This window comes from Talpa europaea (assembly GCF_964194135.1).
Source record: "Talpa europaea genome assembly, chromosome: 1".
In the NCBI taxonomy this organism is placed as follows: Eukaryota; Metazoa; Chordata; class Mammalia; order Eulipotyphla; family Talpidae; genus Talpa; species Talpa europaea.
In genome coordinates this window covers 6001370-6020342 of record NC_140073.1, presented here as the reverse complement: position 1 = coordinate 6020342, position 18973 = coordinate 6001370, and the positions used below count along the sequence as shown (strand labels likewise).

General features: G+C 53.3%; 5 protein-coding genes across 5 annotated transcripts; 2 read left to right on the top strand and 3 right to left on the bottom strand.

The window, feature by feature from the left end:
- Nucleotides 1-14: 14 nt before the first annotated feature.
- INTS5 (integrator complex subunit 5) lies at nucleotides 15-4871 on the bottom strand. Its single transcript, XM_084236111.1, has 2 exons — nucleotides 4777-4871; nucleotides 15-3172 (listed from the first exon to the last, which is right to left on the bottom strand). The coding sequence occupies exons 1-2, from the start codon at nucleotides 4854-4856 to the stop codon at nucleotides 193-195; spliced, it is 3060 nt and encodes a 1019-aa protein (XP_084092237.1). The 5' UTR covers nucleotides 4857-4871; the 3' UTR covers nucleotides 15-192.
- Nucleotides 4872-8354: 3483 nt separating this feature from the next.
- Nucleotides 8355-9985, bottom strand: LOC311183927 (uncharacterized protein C11orf98; the record flags this gene model as incomplete). Its single annotated transcript, XM_084253628.1, has 4 exons — nucleotides 8355-8464; nucleotides 8543-8640; nucleotides 9680-9804; nucleotides 9947-9985. The coding sequence occupies 4 exons, from the start codon at nucleotides 9983-9985 to the stop codon at nucleotides 8355-8357; spliced, it is 372 nt and encodes a 123-aa protein (XP_084109754.1).
- A 588-nt stretch (nucleotides 9986-10573) lies between these two features.
- On the top strand, nucleotides 10574-11450 carry CSKMT (citrate synthase lysine methyltransferase; the record flags this gene model as incomplete). The annotated part of the gene is made up of 2 exons (XM_084241545.1): nucleotides 10574-10655; nucleotides 10795-11450. The coding sequence occupies 2 exons, from the start codon at nucleotides 10574-10576 to the stop codon at nucleotides 11448-11450; spliced, it is 738 nt and encodes a 245-aa protein (XP_084097671.1).
- Nucleotides 11451-13454: 2004 nt separating this feature from the next.
- UQCC3 (ubiquinol-cytochrome c reductase complex assembly factor 3) lies at nucleotides 13455-13819 on the top strand (the record flags this gene model as incomplete). The annotated part of the gene is made up of 2 exons (XM_084247128.1): nucleotides 13455-13574; nucleotides 13664-13819. The coding sequence occupies 2 exons, from the start codon at nucleotides 13455-13457 to the stop codon at nucleotides 13817-13819; spliced, it is 276 nt and encodes a 91-aa protein (XP_084103254.1).
- A 1936-nt stretch (nucleotides 13820-15755) lies between these two features.
- Nucleotides 15756-17728, bottom strand: UBXN1 (UBX domain protein 1). The gene is made up of 6 exons (XM_084229251.1): nucleotides 17587-17728; nucleotides 17155-17346; nucleotides 17010-17061; nucleotides 16752-16868; nucleotides 16064-16256; nucleotides 15756-15882 (listed from the first exon to the last, which is right to left on the bottom strand). The coding sequence occupies exons 1-6, from the start codon at nucleotides 17685-17687 to the stop codon at nucleotides 15833-15835; spliced, it is 705 nt and encodes a 234-aa protein (XP_084085377.1). The 5' UTR covers nucleotides 17688-17728; the 3' UTR covers nucleotides 15756-15832.
- Nucleotides 17729-18973: the final 1245 nt, after the last annotated feature.

Genomic DNA, 18973 nt, shown 5'->3' with positions numbered 1-18973 from the left:
TCTAAGCATCAGACACAGGCACTGGACTGTTTTTCTCAACTCGGCAAATTTTATTTTTAAAAAAAAGAAGAGGAAAAAAGTGACAGCGCTCTTTTAGGGTAAGGACTAAGAAGAGAAACCTCCACCTTTCTGGAGCACCTTAGTTCCCTATCTCACTGCTCAACCTCCCTTGGCTTGTGGGCATGGAAAAGGCTATGTCCCCTGGCGAAGAAGAGTGGAAGGTAAAGGTGCCTGGAAACGGCCAGAGAAAAGGCCCAGGCGGTCAATGTTGCGATGGAGGACACTGTGCAGCGCGGCCAGATGGGGTCCACCCTCACCGCCACCCTCCCTGGAGAAGTCCCTGATGAAGCGGCCACGCTCCGACTGGAAGATGAACTTCTGGGGCAAGGGCCCATGCTCCCGGAGAAAGCCCCAGACACTGAGCAGCAGCAGACGTACTTCAAAAGGTGCCAGTTGGCTAAAAACCTCATGCATATTACCCAGAGCTGGTGGCAGGAGGCTTCCCTCAGCCATGACAGCCACCAAGGTGCAGGATGCCTCCAGGTGCCAGGGGGAGTGGGCTGTATCAGGATGGCGAGAAGCTTCCCAATGGCCCAAGAGGGCAGCCAGCAGGCCCCGCAGCAGCACGGAGCAGTAGCATAGGGCTGGTGGAGCAGCTGCTACCAGCTTTAACAGCTCAAAGAGCAGGGGCTGTTCCCGGAAACGCCGGCCAATGCGGAGATCCCGCTCCACGGTGGCCCGGGCATGCTCCTCAGGGGGCCAGGTCAGCTCAGCACCAGCTGCATCAGGACACACGCTCTCCACCAAGGTCACTGCCACTGCTTTGGCTGCCTCCGGGCTGAGGGTGGGAGCCCCCCAGCAGCCCCCACATTCAGTGCTCCCAGGAGCACTGCAGCAATGTACCAAGAGGCTGAGGAGGCTCTGGGTGTTAAAGGTCACTTCCTGCTGATTTCGTGACTGGACAAACTTGGGTGGCTTTAGGCCTTGACCGATGACTCCAGCATGGAAAACAGACCAAATCCCTCCAGGACCTGGAACAGCCGCAGTGTGCCGCCGGTTTGTGTCCAGTAGAGAGGCAGAAGTCAGAGGTGCAGAGACAACTGACAGAGTCTCATTGTCCCTGCTTACTTCCCCTCCAAACAGTTCTGTGTTGCCGCGATGTAAGGCTCCCTCAACTAGCAGCTGCAAGACAGCCTTGAGCCCAGCTGGGGAGGTCTGAGAGAGGCGGGTTAGAAGCTGGGAGGCGGAAGCCACACCCTGAGGGCCATGTAGCCTCAGAGAGGCAAAGAAGCGATGCACTCCAGCTCTCACCAGTCCCAGGAGCTGGGAGGGGGACAGGGCTTCCGGAGGGAAGGGACAGATGGCCAGGAGGGAGGCAGCAGCTTCAGCTACATCCTCCTCAGGATGCAAGAGGAGAGGAGCCAGATCAGACAGATGGGCTGAGGCTGACTCCCCAAACCGGGCCCCTAGGGCTACAGGGCCCTCACCACCCTGCTGTTCCCACCCCACTAGCAATGCCAAATTGCGTAGGAACCGGGTCGTGAAGGGAGGCTGCAAAGTCCCTGCATGCACCCGAGCCAGGCAGCTACGGAAGGCCAGGGGCAGGAGGCCAGAGAGACTGACGACCAGCCCTGCATATAACTGGGTAGCCAAACTCAACTCTTCAGGACTCCGGGCCCGGCTCAGAAGGTGGCCCAAAGCCTCAGGTCCACAGCTAGGCCGGGTATAGACAGAGAGCAGACCTAGGAGCTGGTGCTGCCAGAGGAATCTCTTCCGTTCCAATCGTAATGTCTCTCCACACAGCTCTCCGACATGGTTTCTTAGCGCATCTAGAAAGGGAACAGGGCGGGGGGGTGGGGATGGGCCCAGCACCCCTTCCCCAGGAGACCCTCCTCGATGATGGACAAGTTTTTGCAGGTGCAACAGAAGCAGCTGGATCAGCCGGTCACAGGCCTCACGTACAGTGTCTGGCACAGCCAGGCCCTGGGTGGTAATAACTGAGGCAGGCATGGCCGTGTCCACCAAGAACTGCAAGAGGCGGTAGGCGCCTGCCCCAGAGGCCTGGCTCACCAGGTGCACAGCCAGGTTCAGCATGTTGTCCAGCTCCTCTCGGGGGAATCCCTGAAGGTGTTGCTGCAGCTGGCTCAGCACAACTGGGGGTTTAAGGCAATCTACCAACTCTCCAGAGACTGTGCCCAGTAAAGCTGGTGACATGACTGCCAGCTGCAGTAGGAAAGGAACTGTGGCCTGAAGGGAGGGGTCCCCACTCCGGCCCCCAGTGCCCCCTGCCAGGCTATCATGAAACATTCGCAGGAGCTCCCGTCGTATGCTGTCTCCATGGCGGGAAGCCAGATGCCCTAGGATACCTACAACTGAGGCGATCTTAGGCACCCGTTTCTCCCCAGGGACAGCAGGAGATCCTGGGAAGGGGTCTGTAGAGGGCGTTTGAGAAGAGCTTCCACCACTGCCACCAGCAGCACCTCCAGCCCCGCTGTGAACACAAAAGTCCTTAAGGCCACAGGAGAGAACTCTGGAGATGATGGTGCCAGGAAAAGAGGAGCCAATGTGTGCCACAACCCAGTCGAAGTGTGGAGAATGCTGGACAGAGGTATCCAGCAAGGCATCCACGCAGGCATCCGGGCAACTACCAATGAGAGCCGAGAGGCATTGCACATAGATGTCCATTAATGTGCGTGTGGCCCGACAGCCCATCCACAGCTGAAGTAATTCGTTGAGAGAGCCAGTGGCGTGGGGCACACGCTGGTGCTGGCCTGAGTATGTGCTGCTCAGTTGCCCCATGAGGTCAATGGACCATGCACTGATCACAGGTGCCCAGGCCTTCGGGTTGGCCCGGATGAACTCAGACAGTACCTGCTGTACTTCCTGCACCACATCCTCTAGTCCAGGTCCCCCTGCAGGGACATGGGAGGGTAGGGGTGGACGAAGGTGAGGTGGGCCAGCCACAGGGCTTTCATCCAGGGTCGCCAGGTGAGCCCGGACACTCTCATCAAAGACCCCTCTCAAGTGGTCAAGCACAGCAGCCCGAGCAGGAGGCAGAGAGCGAAGCAGGAGAAGACCGCAGCGAGCATGTTCCCGGGCAGAGAGTTGGTGGCCTAGAATGGGGTCTACACCAGTCAGAAAAGCCTTGATCTCCTGGGACAGCTCCTGAGCACTGTAAGGAAGCAAAAGACTTAGACTTAGACTTAGAAGCAAAAGCAGACTTAGAATATTGGGAAGTTACATTCCTTCCATGTATGTTCTTTTTATGTAAGAAAGAACTTACTGAGTACTTTTTTACTTCTTCCTATGTAAAGTAGGAATAACTGTCTCTCGTAAACACTTGATCACCATACCTAGTTCACACTAATCAACAAATGATAGCTCTGTTTCTTTCAATAATAATTATCAATGTCAGATAACTCTTAGAACGTGAGGTACTCTTTGAAGTACTCCATGTGTATTTCAACCCAGACAACAGCCCAATAAGGTAGGTTCTGTTATGATCCCATAGTAATCAGACTATCCAAGAGAGTAGCAACCACTTCTATGTTCTTCAGCATCGAATCTCCTTCTATTGAGGTGCCTGGTATATGGGAAGTACTCAATAATTCTTGGTAAGTGTATTTTGTGTTTCTATAACATGTTTTAAAAATACCTTTCCAGAGCTGCCCTGGTGGTGCAAGGGATTAAGTCTAAGCACTATGAAGCTATCTGCAGCCTCTGCAACCTGAGTTCAATCCCCAGTCAGGGAGCTGACCCACATGGCGCAGTAGACCTCTCCTCTCTTGCCCGCTGCTCCCCTCAGCAGTGTATTTCAGTAGACCCACCACTCTATCTCTGGTGAATCCTCTCACCCCCTGCCTCTGGCCTACACCCCAGCTCTTGTATGCACAAATAAATATTAAAAAACAACAACAACTTTCCAGCTTCAGCACTCCCCATCCACCCCAACATTAACAACCTTTGCCCTTAGTAAAAAGAACATCCTACATGCAAACTTGTTTCTTATTAGAAATCCTCTCCAATACCTGTTTCTTCTCATATTCTGCAAGCATCCTAACCACCCACCATTTGGAATCTACCACATCAACAACCACCACCTTGCCAGTATCCTGGGTGTGCCTAGGAATCCAGGGCAAGGACAAGCTAATGCCTCCTTGGAACGCTCCTCCTCCCAAAACATGAGTCCAGTCTTAGAGGTTCAGAAGCCGGTGTTATGGAAAGAGGCAAAATCCCCTTTCTCTTAGTGCCTTTTCTGCCAAATAAGACCGCATCCTCTAGGGGCTGAAAGGATTCTGGCAGGGCTCTTTCTCCCTGGTTCCTCAAAAAATAAACAAACCACACACCCAAGACTCTCCCAAGAGGGGAGAGTCTCTGTTGAGGACAAGGAAAAGGCCAGAAAGAAGCAGTCTGTGGGTTTCTGGGTCTGCGTTCCGAGGGAGTTTTTATGAAGTCGGGGGACCCTGGGTGCCCTCGCGTCTAGAAGGAGCAGGGCAGCTGGTTCCCAAGAGTTTCGATATCCCCAACTGCTAGGAGAGCAAGGCCGGGGTCTGGAGAAACCAGGCACTAGGGCTTAAGGGGAGGCAGAACCGAGATCTTGCAGCGCGGGCACGGGAGCCCAGAGTTTTGGTAAGGTGTCCCCGAGTTCTGGGAAGACCCGACCAGGAATCTCCGAGAACCCTGACGCGAGTTCTCGAGGATCCGGGTTTCTGTCGAGAAGGTTGGGGATAGGCGCGGGGCCGCGCGGTAGGGGAAGATGCCAGGGGCTCTGACTACCTGAGCGGCGCGGGACCGTAGGTGGCAGGGGCAGGCCCGGGAGGCCCTGGGGCCCCGGGAGGGTCGCACAACGCGGACATCCCGGAGCCCTAGCCCGAGCCCGAGGCGGGAGCGGCGGATTCAGGCAGCGCATGCGCGCTGACGGGAAACCCAAAAGGAACTAGAGACCAGGCCTCTCAGGAAAATTAATCCGGCGACGTCCGCTACCCTCGTACATTGGTTCCGCCCTTTGTCAGGGACCCAGAGCTGCGCTGCGAAAATGACAGCGGGAAGCCCACGCGCCCTCGACACGATCTTTTGGGGATTTTTTTCCTCCAAAGGGACATTGACACACAGACTAAAACCAGCCGCGATTTTTCATTGTTGTGTTTTTTTTGTTTTTTCCCAATGCCAAAAATGGTGGTTAACTCACTGAATTTAAAAAAAAAATGAATTACAAAGAAATATGTTAATCAACCCACAGTGGCCCTGTAAAAAACAGTAAAAGGAGAGAAGGAAAGGGGAAAAGCGGAAAAGAGACAAAAGGAAAGAAGAGAAAATCCATTAGGAGAAGATGAAGAAGAGGCCAGGGAGGGAGGGAGAGGAAGCCCAAAATGAATTGGGGCGGTTGGGCTGAACGTGTCCTGTCACAAGCAAGCACTCCAGTCTTCCTGTCAGTCTCCATTGGTTAGGCTTTGCTCCCTCCAAACTGCTGACCAGAGACTGTTGTCTATCTGGCATTCCCATACCTGCAGAGGGCACTCAGCTGCTCTCATCTGATCTTGAACAACTCATCCACCGTTCCCTCACTGCAGCTACTTACACACACACACACACACACACACGAGAGAGAGAGAGAGAGAGAGAGAGAGAGAGAGAGAGAGAGAAAGTGAGAGAGACGTATACATATATGTTTTATATATGTATACTTTTTACATCCTAGTTCATTCTCTCAGGTGGTGTCCCCATAAAATTCCCACCATTGAAACACCGGTGAACCATCACCATAATCACTCGTGCTCTTCCCTCTCATGTTTTGATCCCTCTTCCTCCCCTCCTGAAAGTCTGAAGTTTCTAGTTTGCCTGCTATTTTTGTCTTCTTTTCCCTGATCCCTTGTTTGTCTTCCCTATGTTCCTCCTATAAGCGAAACCATGCCATATTTCTCTTTCCTTCTGACTTATTTCACTAAGCATAATCCCAACTCCATCCATGTTACTGCTAATGGCATAAGTTTATCTTCTTTATTGCTGAATAATATTCCATTGTGTATATACCACATCTTCTCCATACAGTCATCTGTTTTTGGGCCTTTAGGTTGTCTCCATATCTTAGCTATTGTAAACAGTGCACTGCAGCTATTTTACTTCCTAGCTGTGAAATTCACTTCCCTATGCCACTTTCCTCTTCTGGAAAGGAGGGTGGTGACAGTACAAATGCCTCACAGGGTTCTTGTGAAAATTGAAACCAAGCAGTATCCTTGGTATGTGCATAGCACTGAGTGTCCCCAGTGTAAATGCTCTAGAAGTGTTAGCTATTTTTATGATATTTGTTGAATGAACTCCAGAAAATACTCTTTCTTTGGCCACAGAAACTTGGCCCATTTTGTGAAAAGTCACCTACAACAGTGTCTGCCTAGCACATAGTAGGTTTTTTTATTTTTTAAAGATTTATTTATTTTATACAAGAGCTGGGGTACAAGCCAGATGCACGGGAGGGTGACAGGGTTCACCAGAGACAGAGAGGGGAACAGAACAGGCAGACTGACGAAACACACTGCTGAGGGGAGCAGCAGAGGCGACAGGAGAGGCCTGCTCGCCATGTGGGTTGCTCTGACACCAGTGGGGATCAACCAGCACTGCAGAGGCTGCGGACAGCCTCACAGCGCTGCGCTCAACCACCTGCACCAACGGGGAGACCCAGTAGGTTCTTAATAGTTGATTCACTGTGGGCCTCCTCGGTGGCGCAGCTGGTTGAGCACAGCGTTGTGAGGCTGTGTGCACCCTACGCGGCACCTGTTCGATCCCTGGCCAGCCAGGAAGATTCCCACATGGCGTGGCAGACCTCTCATGTCTTGCTTGCTGCTCCCCTCAGCAGTGTATTTTGGTCCTTCTGCCTGTTCTGCTCCCTGCTCTGTCCCTGGTGGATTCTCTCACCCTCCCATGCCTCTGGCCTGTACCCCAGCTAAACAATAGTATAGTACAATACTATCATACAATAGTATATTTATACAATACTATTTATACAATAGTATAAATAAAAAATAAATCTTTAAAAAAAAAGAATTATTACTGGAGGGCCTCCCTGGTGGCACAAGGGTTTTAGTCTCAGCACTATAAAGCTATCTTCAGCCACTGTAGCATGAGTTTGATCCGCAGCCAGGGAGCTGACCCACATGGCGCAGCAGACCTCTCCTGTCTTCTCCGCTGCTCCCTTCAGCAGTGTATTTCAGCAGATCTGCTCCCCATTCTGTCTCTGGTGAATCATCTCACCTCTCTGCCTACACTTCTGGCCTACACTCCAGCTCTTGTATGCATAAATAAATCTTAAAAAAAATATATTACTGGAACAACTGAGAAGATCTGAACATGAAAAATTGGATACTAGTTAATTCACCAGTGTTAAATGTCTTAGGTGTGATAATATTTTGTCTATATAGAAGAATGTGCTTAGGGGATAAAAGCTCATCTGCAATGTATTTTCAAATGAGACCCTAAAGACAACAAAAATACACACTTACATACACACATGCAAGTGTGCAGAGAGATATAAAACAAGTATAGCAAAATGTTAGATTGCTAAATTCCAATAGCATGCATAAATAAGGATGTATTGTACTAATCTCTTTTAACATTACTGAAGATTTGAAACTGTTCAAAATATAAAGCACAATATTGGGCCCAAACCCTGCCTCTTCCAGGAAGCCTGCACTGATTAACTAGGGCTGGAGAACATGCTTTTCCCTTGTAGAACACACCGTCTCATAAGTAGCTTTCATTTTAACCAAATATACCAGCCCTGGTTTCCAAGAAACAGAATTCTGAACATTAAAGGGAAAAATAATGTTTGGTCTTCACTTTATTAAAAATATACCCCAGCAAAGGAAGCAGACAAACATGACAAACATGACCTAAAGCGACTTGCCCACCTGCTCACATAGTGGCAGGGCTGATACCAGGACCCTCCCCTCCTCGGCCGCCCCTGCAGTAATCTCTATTTTTGTCAGACATGAAGAGCTCACTAGGAGTTGGGCAATCAGAGGCTGGCTTCTTGTTGCCTTTGTTCAACTCTAGTAAGCTCTGTGGCTCCTTTTCCCACGCCCCCAGACCCCTTTTCATGGGCTACCCCCATTCCTACATTTAATTACACACATCTTAGAGCACGCTCCAGGACTTTTTAAAATGGAGTTGGATACTAAGGAGGGCCCTCTCCATGTCTTTCTTTCCCACCTTCTCCCTCTCAATACATGCCCCAGAAGGTCACTAGGCCATCATGGAAGAGGGACTGTGAGAGGGCCGGCCTGTGCTCTCTCTAAAGTCCTCTGAACCACTGAGTCTTGCGGCCTCTGGTTAAGAATCTTCTGGAGGAAGGAGTGAGACACTTAGCTCTCCTCTTCAAGGTCTTCCATGTCCACATCCTGGGGGGCTTTTGTCTTCTTTTGTCTTTTGGGCTGTGGTTCACTAGTCCTGGCTGGCTGCAGGGGGGCTTCCACTGAGCAAAGGGAAAGAGGAAGTATTAACCCAAATGAATTCAGTTTGTCCCCTCAGCCCACCTGAGCCCCTGCTTCACCTTGCATGGCTGCTTTCTCTTTCTGGGCAAGCCGAATCTGCTGGAGGAGCTTCCTGCGCTTCTTCCCAGACAGAGTGATATTGGCACGTGCACTGGAACTGTAGGGCAGGTAGGAGCAATGATAAGTTGACCAGAATGGATCCAGGCCACACGAGTGTTTCTGACTATTGAAAAGATGTTTGGATTCTGATCACAGAGCCATTGAGAGGCAGCTCTCCTGCCTGCCAGTCACTGTGCAAGTGTCTCTCTTTTTCTTTCTCCTTTTCCTAATAAACCTGTCCTTAAAAAAAAAAAAAAAAAAAAAAAAACCCCAAAACAAAGAGCCGTTGAGAATCTGGGCTCTAAGGTAGTGAGTTAAATCTCCCCAACATTTAGACACTAGTGTATTTTACTTGATACTAATCTCAGGACCTCCCTGATGGTACGGGGGTTAATGTCTCAGTGCTATTAAGCGTGAGCTCCATCCCCAGCCAGGGAGATAACCTACATGGCACAACTGACCTCTCCTGTCTCACCAGCTGGCTGCTGCCCTCAGCAGTGTATCTCAGTAGATCTATTATGTACTCAAAAGGGGTTTCTTGGGCCTCCCCTGGTGGTGCCACCGGTTGAGGGCAGCACTGTGAAGCTGTCAGCAGCCTCTGCAGTGCGGGTTCCTCCCCGCCAGCCTGGGAGATACCCACATGGTGCAGCAGACCTCTCCTGTCTCACCCGCTGCTCCCCTCAGCAGTGCATTTTGGTCTGTCTGTCTGTTCTGTTCCCCGCTGTCTCTGGTGAATCCTCTCACCCTCCCGCGCTTCTGGCCTGTACCCTAGTTCTTGTATGCATGATTAAATAAATCTTTAAAAAAAGGGGGGGTGGGTTCCTTATGAAATAAAACACTCCAGAAATTCCAAGAGTTTTTGGAAATCTGTGCCAGGATCCAGGAACGAAGACCAAATACACTTCATCATGAAGTTCCGGAAAGTCTGCTCCCCACTGTCCCTGGTGGGAAGTCCACTCCCAAGCCGAGGCAGGGAAAGGGACTTGGGGTGTGAGGTGCCGGTCCTGAGGGAAGCAGCGTGGGGCAGAAACAGCGTGGCGGCATGCACGAGAGGGGCAGGGGGGCTCGAGCGCCAAGGGGAAGAGGCCCGCACTCACGCCCGCTTCTTGAGGTGGTGCCGCGTCGTCAGCCCTTCGTCCACCACAGCCCCGACCACCCGGTGCTTCAGTCGCCGGTCGCGGCCCAACACCCGCCGCCTCTTGAACAGCTTCTTCTTCAGCTCCTGGGGGAGGGAAGGAGCCCATCAGACTACGCCCCGCGAGCCCTGACCCCCTACCCGGCGCCTCCGGCCCATCGACGCCATCCCAGGAAAGCTGAGCGGCTCGGGAAGCTCGGGGAAACAGGCGGGGCTCCCACTCAGTCACCGTTCGGGGCCGGTTGATCTTCCCTCCGGGGCCCCCCATGAGCGCGCGGCCAGGGCTGCTCCGGGCCGCGTTTCCGCCGCGCGCAGACCGCGGAGGCCCCGCCCCTCGCGGGGCCCGCCCCTCCGCGACAGCCAATCGCAGCCCAGGGGCGGGGCCAGGGTATATAAAGGCGCTCGGCCGCGGCCTCCGTCTTTCGGGAGCTGCCGCCAGGTGAGCACGTCGCGCGTCTGGGCCGCGAGGCCGGGCGGGGGTCCGGGTGGGGGTCCGGGTGGGGCCTGGGGTCCTCCATTTCTTGGCGGGTATCGGGCGTGCGGTCCCGCTCCCCGTAATGTACGGAGGCAGAGCGACAGGGCTGCGGCCCGCTCGGCGACATGTCTTCGGTGCCGGCGGCGGCCCGTCCGCCGGTTCTATCCTCAGGCGCCGAGACACGCCGTCCGCGGGGGAAGCCGCGCTGACCCGGTCGGCGGGCTCCTCCCGGGGCTGACGCGTCTCCTTTGATTTCAGGCCTTTGGAAACTCCTCGGGAGCCCGAGCTGTCGTTTCCCCACCCCCTCCACTTCCCGTTGCCTCCAATAAAGGCTGTTGGTGCCGTAGTGGCAGCGTGTCCGCGTCTTTCCTTGCGCCTCCGATGGCCGCTGCGCTGCGCCGAACCTTCCCGGTGGCGACCCTGGCGGCGGGGGCGCGCCGCACCTCGGCGGGCAGGAAATCTGGTGGGTTCTTTGCGGCCCGGGTGTCTGGTTCCTGAACTTGTGGCTCTTTAGACCCTAAGGGTACATTGCACCGTTTTTAGTTTGCAGCGGTGAGGTAGGATTCAGGCGCCGCGTGACACCCCATCCCCCATGTCCACAGGCTCCCTGGCCGATAGCTGTCTAGGCGATCGCCGCCTCTGGGATCAGCTACACGCCCACCCCCGTCTGGGTAGCGTCCCCACCTTCGACTGGTTCTTTGGATTTGAGGAAGCCCAGGGGCTCCTTATGCCGTTCCTGCAGGAAGCAAAGGCTGCCAGTCCCACTAGGGTGCTGGACGTGGGCTGTGGCACCTCGAGCCTGTGTACAGGCCTTTACACCAAGTGTCCGCACCCGGTGGACGTGCTGGGGGTGGACTTCTCTCCCGTGGCTGTGGCTCACATGAACAGCCTCCTGGAGGGTAATCAAGACCAAAGACCTCTGTGCCCTGGGCACCCGGCCTCCCGCCTCCGCTTCATGCAGGCTGATGCCCAGAACCTGGAACCAGTGGCTTCCACAGGCTCCTTCCACCTCATTCTGGACAAGGGTACCTGGGATGCTGTTGCCCGGGGTGGTCTGCCTGGAGCTCACCAGCTGCTGTCAGAGTGCCTGAGGGTCCTGAGTCCCCAGGGGACCCTGATCCAGTTCTCAGATGAGGATCCTGATGTGCGATTGCCCTGCCTGGAGCAAGCTTCCCAGGGCTGGGTTGTCTCCGTGCAGGAGCTGGGCCCTTTCAGGGGTATCACCTACTTTGCCTACTTGGTTCAAGGATCTCATTAAAGACTTTAGGGCAGGCCCTAGAGTTTCTATTGGATGGGGACAGAATGGAAAGAAGCCTTTGCATGGTGGCTAGAAAAATAAAGATGATTTCTGGTGTGTACTTTTACTTAGCTGGGTACATGCAACATTAGAAGTATCTATGTCCATTTCACTCATCTGTAAGGTAAGAATTATCCCTGCAGTGTAGGTGATTATATGCCACAATGAGTGAAAATATTTAGCAGTGCCAGGCACAAGTTGTGCACTCAATCGGCAAAGGTGCAAGTAGGTACTAACTGCCAACTCCTAAAAGCAGCAGGTAGGGGTTCTTAAATGCCAGCACTGACTGTGACCCAATGGCCTAACCTCAGCCTCATTTTTTCTTTTTTTTTTTTTTTAAGATTTATTTATTCATACAAGCGCTGGGTACAGTTAGAAGGACAGGAGGTGAGAGGATTCACCACTGCCAGAGCTGGGAACAGAACAGGCACACTCCTGAGGGGAGCAGCGGGCAGCAGATCTGCCCTCCATGTGGGACCCTCCCCCCGTGGCCGGGGATTGAACTGGCGCTGCAGAGGCTGCGGGCAGCTTCCCAACCCAGAGCTCAACCGCTGCGCCACCCGGGAGGCCCTCACCCTCATTTTTTCTCACCTGTAAAAGGGACAGACTGAAAAGATGGGTAGGAGGACTACCTGGGTTAAAGAGCCTTGAGGGAGATCTGGAGCCCAGTGGGTTCCAAGTCCAGCCTGGGGGGGCCAAGAATTAAAGAGTTCATTAACAATGAAAACTTCCTGGGGGGGTCTCCCTGGTGGCACAAGGGGTTAAGCAACGCACTATTACAATAGCTAAGCTATGGAAACCCAAACGCCCCTAAATAGATGACTGGATCGAGAAGATATGGTACATATACATATGGAATATTACTCAGCAATCAAAAAGATAAACTCATGCAATTTGCAGCAACATGGATGGAGCTGGAAGGGATCATGCTCAGTGAAATAAGCCAGAACGAAAAAAATACCAGATGGTCTCACTCATAGCAGGAATTTAGAAAACCTAAATAAGGGACCAGGAAAAAGACTGATTATAATAAAGTAAAAATCAACAAGCAACTATAAACCAAAGACACACTGAGGGAGAGTGGGGGAGGGTGTAGGATCAAAATAAGGGTAGTGGGGATTGTATGGGGACTATAACCAAGATAAAAATGCATACATTGTGCAAAAGTGAAAAATGATGTAAAAAATACATTAAAAAATTTTAAAGCCCTTTTAAAAATTGGGGGAAAAAAAGAATGTAGGCCAAGGCCCATCCTTGCTACTCCCAGGCACAAGGGCCATGGGTGGTGGTTCTGAGAGGTCAGGTGGTTGAACACAGAATACCCCTGTCCAGGGAATTCCACGAACTGCGCCTTTAATCATCTTTGGCATCTGACCCCTTAATCATTTTTAAAAATATTTATTTATGCATACAAGAACTGGGGCACAGGCTGCTCAGAGGATGACATGTTAGGAGATTAAGGGCCTTCCAGGGGAGGAGAAGATCCCAGTGGTGGGACCGCAGCTTTTACCCCCATGGCTCAGCGGACCTCTCCTGCCTCTCCCGCTGTTCCCCTCTGCAGTGTATCAGTCAACCAGCCTGTACCCCACTCCATCCTTGATGAATCCTCTCGCCACCACCGCCCCCAACCTCTGGCCTGTACCCCAGTTCTTTAGCTCATAAATAAAAAAGGTTTTAAAAAATATATAAGACCCACAGCAACTACGAAAACACGCATTCTAGCATCACCACTCCGGAGTTCAAGACCACGGCACCGAGCTCGTCCTCTGTGCCTACTCCTTTCGACGCGCTTATCCGTCTAGCTAATTCTAGTCCACAGAGGCCGGCTTGGGCCCTCTCTAGCCCGGCGCCTTCTCTATGGTCGCGTCGGGTCGCTCTAGCCTGCGCTGGGGGCGGTGAGACGGCAGTGGCCACTCTAGGCTGCGGGAGGCTCCAGAGGGCGCCTCGCTGGTCGCGGGGTGGGCCATGGAGACCGCGCGCAAGGCGCTGATGGTGGGCATCCTTCTGGGCGCGGGGGCTTGCGTGGGCTCCACGCTCTTCGTTCTTGTCACTCCGGGCGAGCAGCGGAAGCAGGCGATGCTGAAGGTGGGGCAATTGGGGATCGCAGGTGCGGTGGGCGGGCGGTGAGCCCCGGGCTGGGGACCGGGACTGCGACCTTCCCGTCCTGCCAGCAGGAGATGCCGGAGCAGGACGCGCGGCGCAGGGACGAGTCGACCAGGACCAATCAGTTAGTGCTGGCCACTCTGCAGCAGGCGGCGGCCACGCAGGAGAACGTGGCCTGGAGGAAAAACTGGATGGGGGGCGGCGGCGGCGGCGGGAGATCTGCGTGAGCCCCGAGCTGCCCGGAGGGCGCTGAGACCTCTGCTCCCGTGCAGAAGTGCGAGGCGGTCTTTTCTCCTGCGAGAGCCCATCCGGGAGTCCGGACTCTGCTTGCCGCGCCCTGCCTCGCCGGGGCTGGGGTAGCTGCCGCTGAATAAGCACCTTCCCCCCAAAACCTGCACTGACTGCGCCTAAATGTCCACGTCTTGGACCTAGACATCGGATGTGGCGAACTGCAGGAACTAATAAAAATGTCCTCTCATCCGGAGAGTGAACCCTACGGTGGGACATCTCTAAATATTTGCCTGCAGTTTTCCCGGGGTCGGTGCGGTGCTTGGGGATGCCTGCGGCTACCACCCACCCTGCCCTCCACGCGAGGCTGAAGCCCACAGAGCCTTGTGGTCTGTAAGTTTGAGTGTACTTCCGGGGATAACCGAGCGACATTCTTGAAATACAACTCCCCTGAAAAACCGTGTCACAGCAGGTGTCCCACGGAGGACACCTTGGGCTCCTGTCCTTAAGTGAGGTTGGAGAGGGACTTTTGAGCACAGGCCATGATGCCAGCTGTGGCTTTTGTGTATGTGTGTGTGTGTGAGCCCCTCGCCGGCGGCTGGGGAACGAACTGGCGCTGCTGAGGCTGCGCGCAGCCTCGCAGCCCAGCGCTCAACCGCTGCGCCACCAGGGGAGGCCCAGCTGTGACGTTTTTTAATCACTTATGATTCAACAGGCTCAGAGAGAGGACTTGTTCTGAGGAGTGAAGGGAGGCAGCTTGGGGTCAGATCTTGATTCAACTGGTGTTCCAAGTCCTCTGAGCCTCAGTCCTGCTCTATCATAGGTGAGAATTAGGCACGTAAGGCTCTGCACCATCTGGCACTAAGCAGCAGCCTCTCAGTAAATGTAATGGGTTCTTTTCCCTCCAAATTTTCACTTCCTTTCCACTCTGAATTGTATTGTCGTTAAGTCTTGGAGATGCTATTGAGGGAGATAAAGCTATCAGCAGGGTTGCAGACCTGCCCCAAGTCAATCAATTCACCCCTTCCTCTCTTGTTATATTGTGATTCCAAGCAAGACTGCAATGGGCACAGGGGGACAAGGCCGCTGTTATTAAATGAAGCCAGAACACTGAGATGGGAAACCAGGTATGAACCATGGGTGCTCTTGAAAACCCAAAAGCCATGGGTGCTGGGTGGTGAAATCATGATTTGAGCACATTTGTTATGTATGATCTTTACAGTCACAGTGACTCTCCGCACCTGGGAACAAAAGGAAAGAGGTCAGCAGCTGCTTGAGGGAACACCAGGAGGAAGTGATGGACAGTAGCCAGAGGAGCCCTACAGCCAGGCTCCTGTTTTCATCTGGGCAAGTCATAGGCTTTGGTGTCCCAGTCTCCAAAATGGGGACAACTGCACTTGAACCTGGATATTAGTGCCTTCATGTCAGCTAACACTCAAAGCACTTCAAACTGTGCGGTGCATATCAAGTGCTCATACTGTTTAGTGCAGAACAGAGAAGTTGTAAAGGCCACCTTAAAGTCTCAATGTTCATGAATGGCCACCACTAAAAAAATCTCTTAGTAGCTAATACTCTGGGGGCCTGTTAGGGGACAGGAACTGTGCTAATAGCACAGCATTCTGAGCCCCCACAACCCTGTCAACAGGTACTATTATCCTATTTTACTGAAAAAGAAACTAAACTTAAAGAAGTCAAGGCCACAGCTAGTCAGGATTTGGGGTCCCTCTGAGAAATACAAGGTGTATCCAATGTGGGGATTACCCCCCACACACACTCCCAACCTCCCAAGCAACTAATCAGACCCAGTGATGAGAAACTCTGATGGAAATTTAAGGATAGAGTCGAATTTAAAAACCTTCCCTTTAGCTTCTCTGCCTTAGTTTTGTCCCTCCTAGCCACTCAGGAAGGAGTCAGGCACATACAGAACTCAGAGGGTCTATTTATTAGGAAGGAGATGTCAGTGCTTTAACAAAGATGAAGAGGTCAGAGAGGGATGGTGGAAAAAAGGCCTCTCAGCTGGGACATTTCTTGGCCACAATGAGGACAGCAGAAGGCACAAGTCCTGAAGACAGAAGAAAGCAGCTGTGAGCCATAAACATATGTCCTTTTTTGCACACACCGCACCCCCCGGCCCCGATTCCTGACCTTACACCATCTCCATGAAGTCCCTTCTCTTGTAACCCTTCTTTTCTCAGGCATGTCCCTCTACCCCCAAGTTCTGTTTCCGGTCCCACACGTCATACCCAGCTCCTGCAGAGGCCGCTCCATGTCGGCCTCTGAGAAGGCCCGCCGGGGGAAGCCACTGAGCAACTGCACAGGGTCCTGGCCCCCTCCAGGCTCCTCTCCTCGGTGCAGCTCCACATAGAGCCTCACAGCTGCCAGCTGCTCCCGGGCCCGGAATGTCTGGGTCAGTGAGGTCCCATCTGGCAGCCTGACCTACGGGGCAAGAGAGAGACAGTGTGTGTGAGTACCAAAAGTGAGCGAGACGCCCTAGTAAGGAGAAGGGCAAAGCGGGTTACTTCCGCTCAGACTGAAACAGCATGTTTACTATTTAAAGCATCTAATGAACAATCACTCAGGCTCTGCTTTGCTAAGCATTCCCAACTCCCTCATGATTTAAGGACAGAGACAAGATTACACAAAAATTCCTAAGTAAAAGCCACATCGTGTAAACAGCTGTGTAATACACCACATGAAAATGAACAAACAAAAGGTAATTGCTGAGTAAGAGGGAGATACGGATTTAAATAAGACACAGGCAAGTGAAATTTGATATCTATCCTATGAGTTGAGGAGGTAGGATTTCAAAAGTCACCTACAAAAAAGGAAGAGTTCTGGCAAAGGGAATATAACTGAAAAAAGTTGTGAGCCGGCTACCTTGTAGGTCAACAAAAGGGTGTTTAGGAGCAAGAAGGGAATTGGAGACAGTACCTGTATGCGACACTGGTCATACTCCCGCTTGGTGGGGGGCTCCTGGCTGGGAGAGGACGGAACAGGCCCTGGCTCTGTGGTTGGCGTGGATGGCTGAGAACCCACACTCCCGCCATACTGAAGGACAAGCAAAAACACCTGCTCAGGTACTCCTCCACTCTTGGGAGACACACTGTAGAATCCCATCCTTTCCCTCTGACGCTGGAAAAGGAAATTTTCTAATAACCTTGCCCCCCCAATATCTTCTCCATCACCTACCTTCTTGGCTCTCTCTGCTTTGTCCCTTTCAATCTTTTCTCGAACTCTCTGTCTGGAAAGTAAACAAGAGGAAAGCAGGTCAGATGTTGACAGAAAAATTGTCATTCCCTTCTCATCTTTTATCCAACATCCTTATCATCCAGACCTGGCTGCTAACTCTTCAGCCTTTTCCCTTCTCCGCTCTTCAGCAGCCCGACGCATCTCATCTTCCTGTAGCTTCTGTCGTGCAGCTGACAACTCTTGCCCTTGTCTCCTGCGCTGCCGTTCCCGTTCCAATGCTTCCCGTTCCTCCCTCTCTTCGCGCTCCCGCTGCTTCTGAGCCACCAGCTCCAACATCCTGTGTGCCAGAAAGGAAAGCACTGGAGAAATGGGTGTGGACTGGGAAGGTGAACTTATCACAAGGCACTCAGAAAACACAATCAGGGAAGGTGTCTCAAGACAAATGAAAGAAACAAAAAGGAAAACCCTAAGAAAGGGCAGAGGAAAGGAGGAAAACTCCAGATTTTTCTCCACCAGACTTGTGTACTGCAGAGAGGTGGAGGATGATGCTCAGAAATGTAAGACACCCTCACTATACCTCTTAGTCTGTTCCTGTTTTTCCTCTTCACTCAAAACGGGTTTGCCTTCTCCGGCTGCAGAACCAGGTCCTACAAACAAGTAGCCAGTATTATTACCCATTTCTCTTCTTCAGACCCTCCTGAATAATCACATTGCGTGCCTCGGTCAGGACCTTCAGGGCCGCTCTGCTCTGAGGGGGTGGGTTCCCGTCCCAGGATATGTCCTAGGGGAGTCGCTAGAGGCTCGTCCACATCGGGGTCATCTTCATGCTCCATCAACCTGGGGGAAAGTCGGGCGGAAGGTTAACGCTGGGAATGGCCCTCCCAGCTGTTCCCAGGCCCCTGCCACCCGATCGAAGCGCTCACCAGTCCATCGCAGCCTCGATGCCCTGGTTCCCTGTGAGGGCCAGAGCCTTCTCCCTGGGGGCAGAAACACCGTGAATAGCGCCCCCGAGCCATGGGGACGGTCAGGCAAGGGCGCGGAGCTTGAGGGCAGGCTGGGGTCAAGGCCGGGACAGATCCGCGACCCCCGCGGCCCGGGGTGAGGGGCTCCCTTACGCGCGTCCCCTGGGGAAGCCCATCTCGATGAGACTCTCCAGGGCCGTCAGCTCCGCCATGGCGCCGCCGCCGCCGCTTCCGCGGGGACCTGGAGAGGAGGGGAGCGGAGGGGGATCAGCGAAGGCGCCCCTGGCCCTTAGGCCAGCCCGCCCCCGACGTCCCGGGCCCGGCGCCGGCTCACTCACTCGGCCCTAGACCGGCCGCGGACACCGACGAGAAGAAAGCCGAGGGGAAGCGGAAGTGCCCGGATCTGTTTGGGTCACGTGGGTGCGGGCGTCGACGGGAGCCGCCGAGAGCCAGAAAACTGAGGCCCGGCTGCGCGCGGGTGGCTCAAGGCGGCGACCTCTCCGCTCCAGCAAGGACCCCTGGCGGCGGGGAAGCAACAAGGCCCTGAAACCCTGAGCGGGATGACTCCAGATCCTGATACAGCCTTTTTGTGCAACCAGTTGGAAAGTCGTTTGCAATGTTTATGAGGAGTCACAGAAATGTGCACGCTGTGACCCGCTCATCGTCCCCGGGCAGTGGAGCCACCCTCCGCTCTTCTGCCAAAGGGAGCGTTGCAAAACACACTATCTGAGCTTGTCATCACCACCCTGCTTAGAGCTCCATGACACCCCAATTACCAAGGAGGTAACAAATGCCATTAGTTTGCCTCCCTCTTGCCCCCTTTTTTATTAGAGCTCCATCTGTAAAGTGAGGGTAGCCATAGCACCTACCTACGCACGACTGTATTATGTAAATACTGGTAGTCATTGCGCAGTTTCGTGTCTCACCACTTGAGGGTAATTTGTATGTATTACCAAACAGGCTCTCGCCCCGCTTCCGGCCTTTGCATCTACCGGTCCCTCT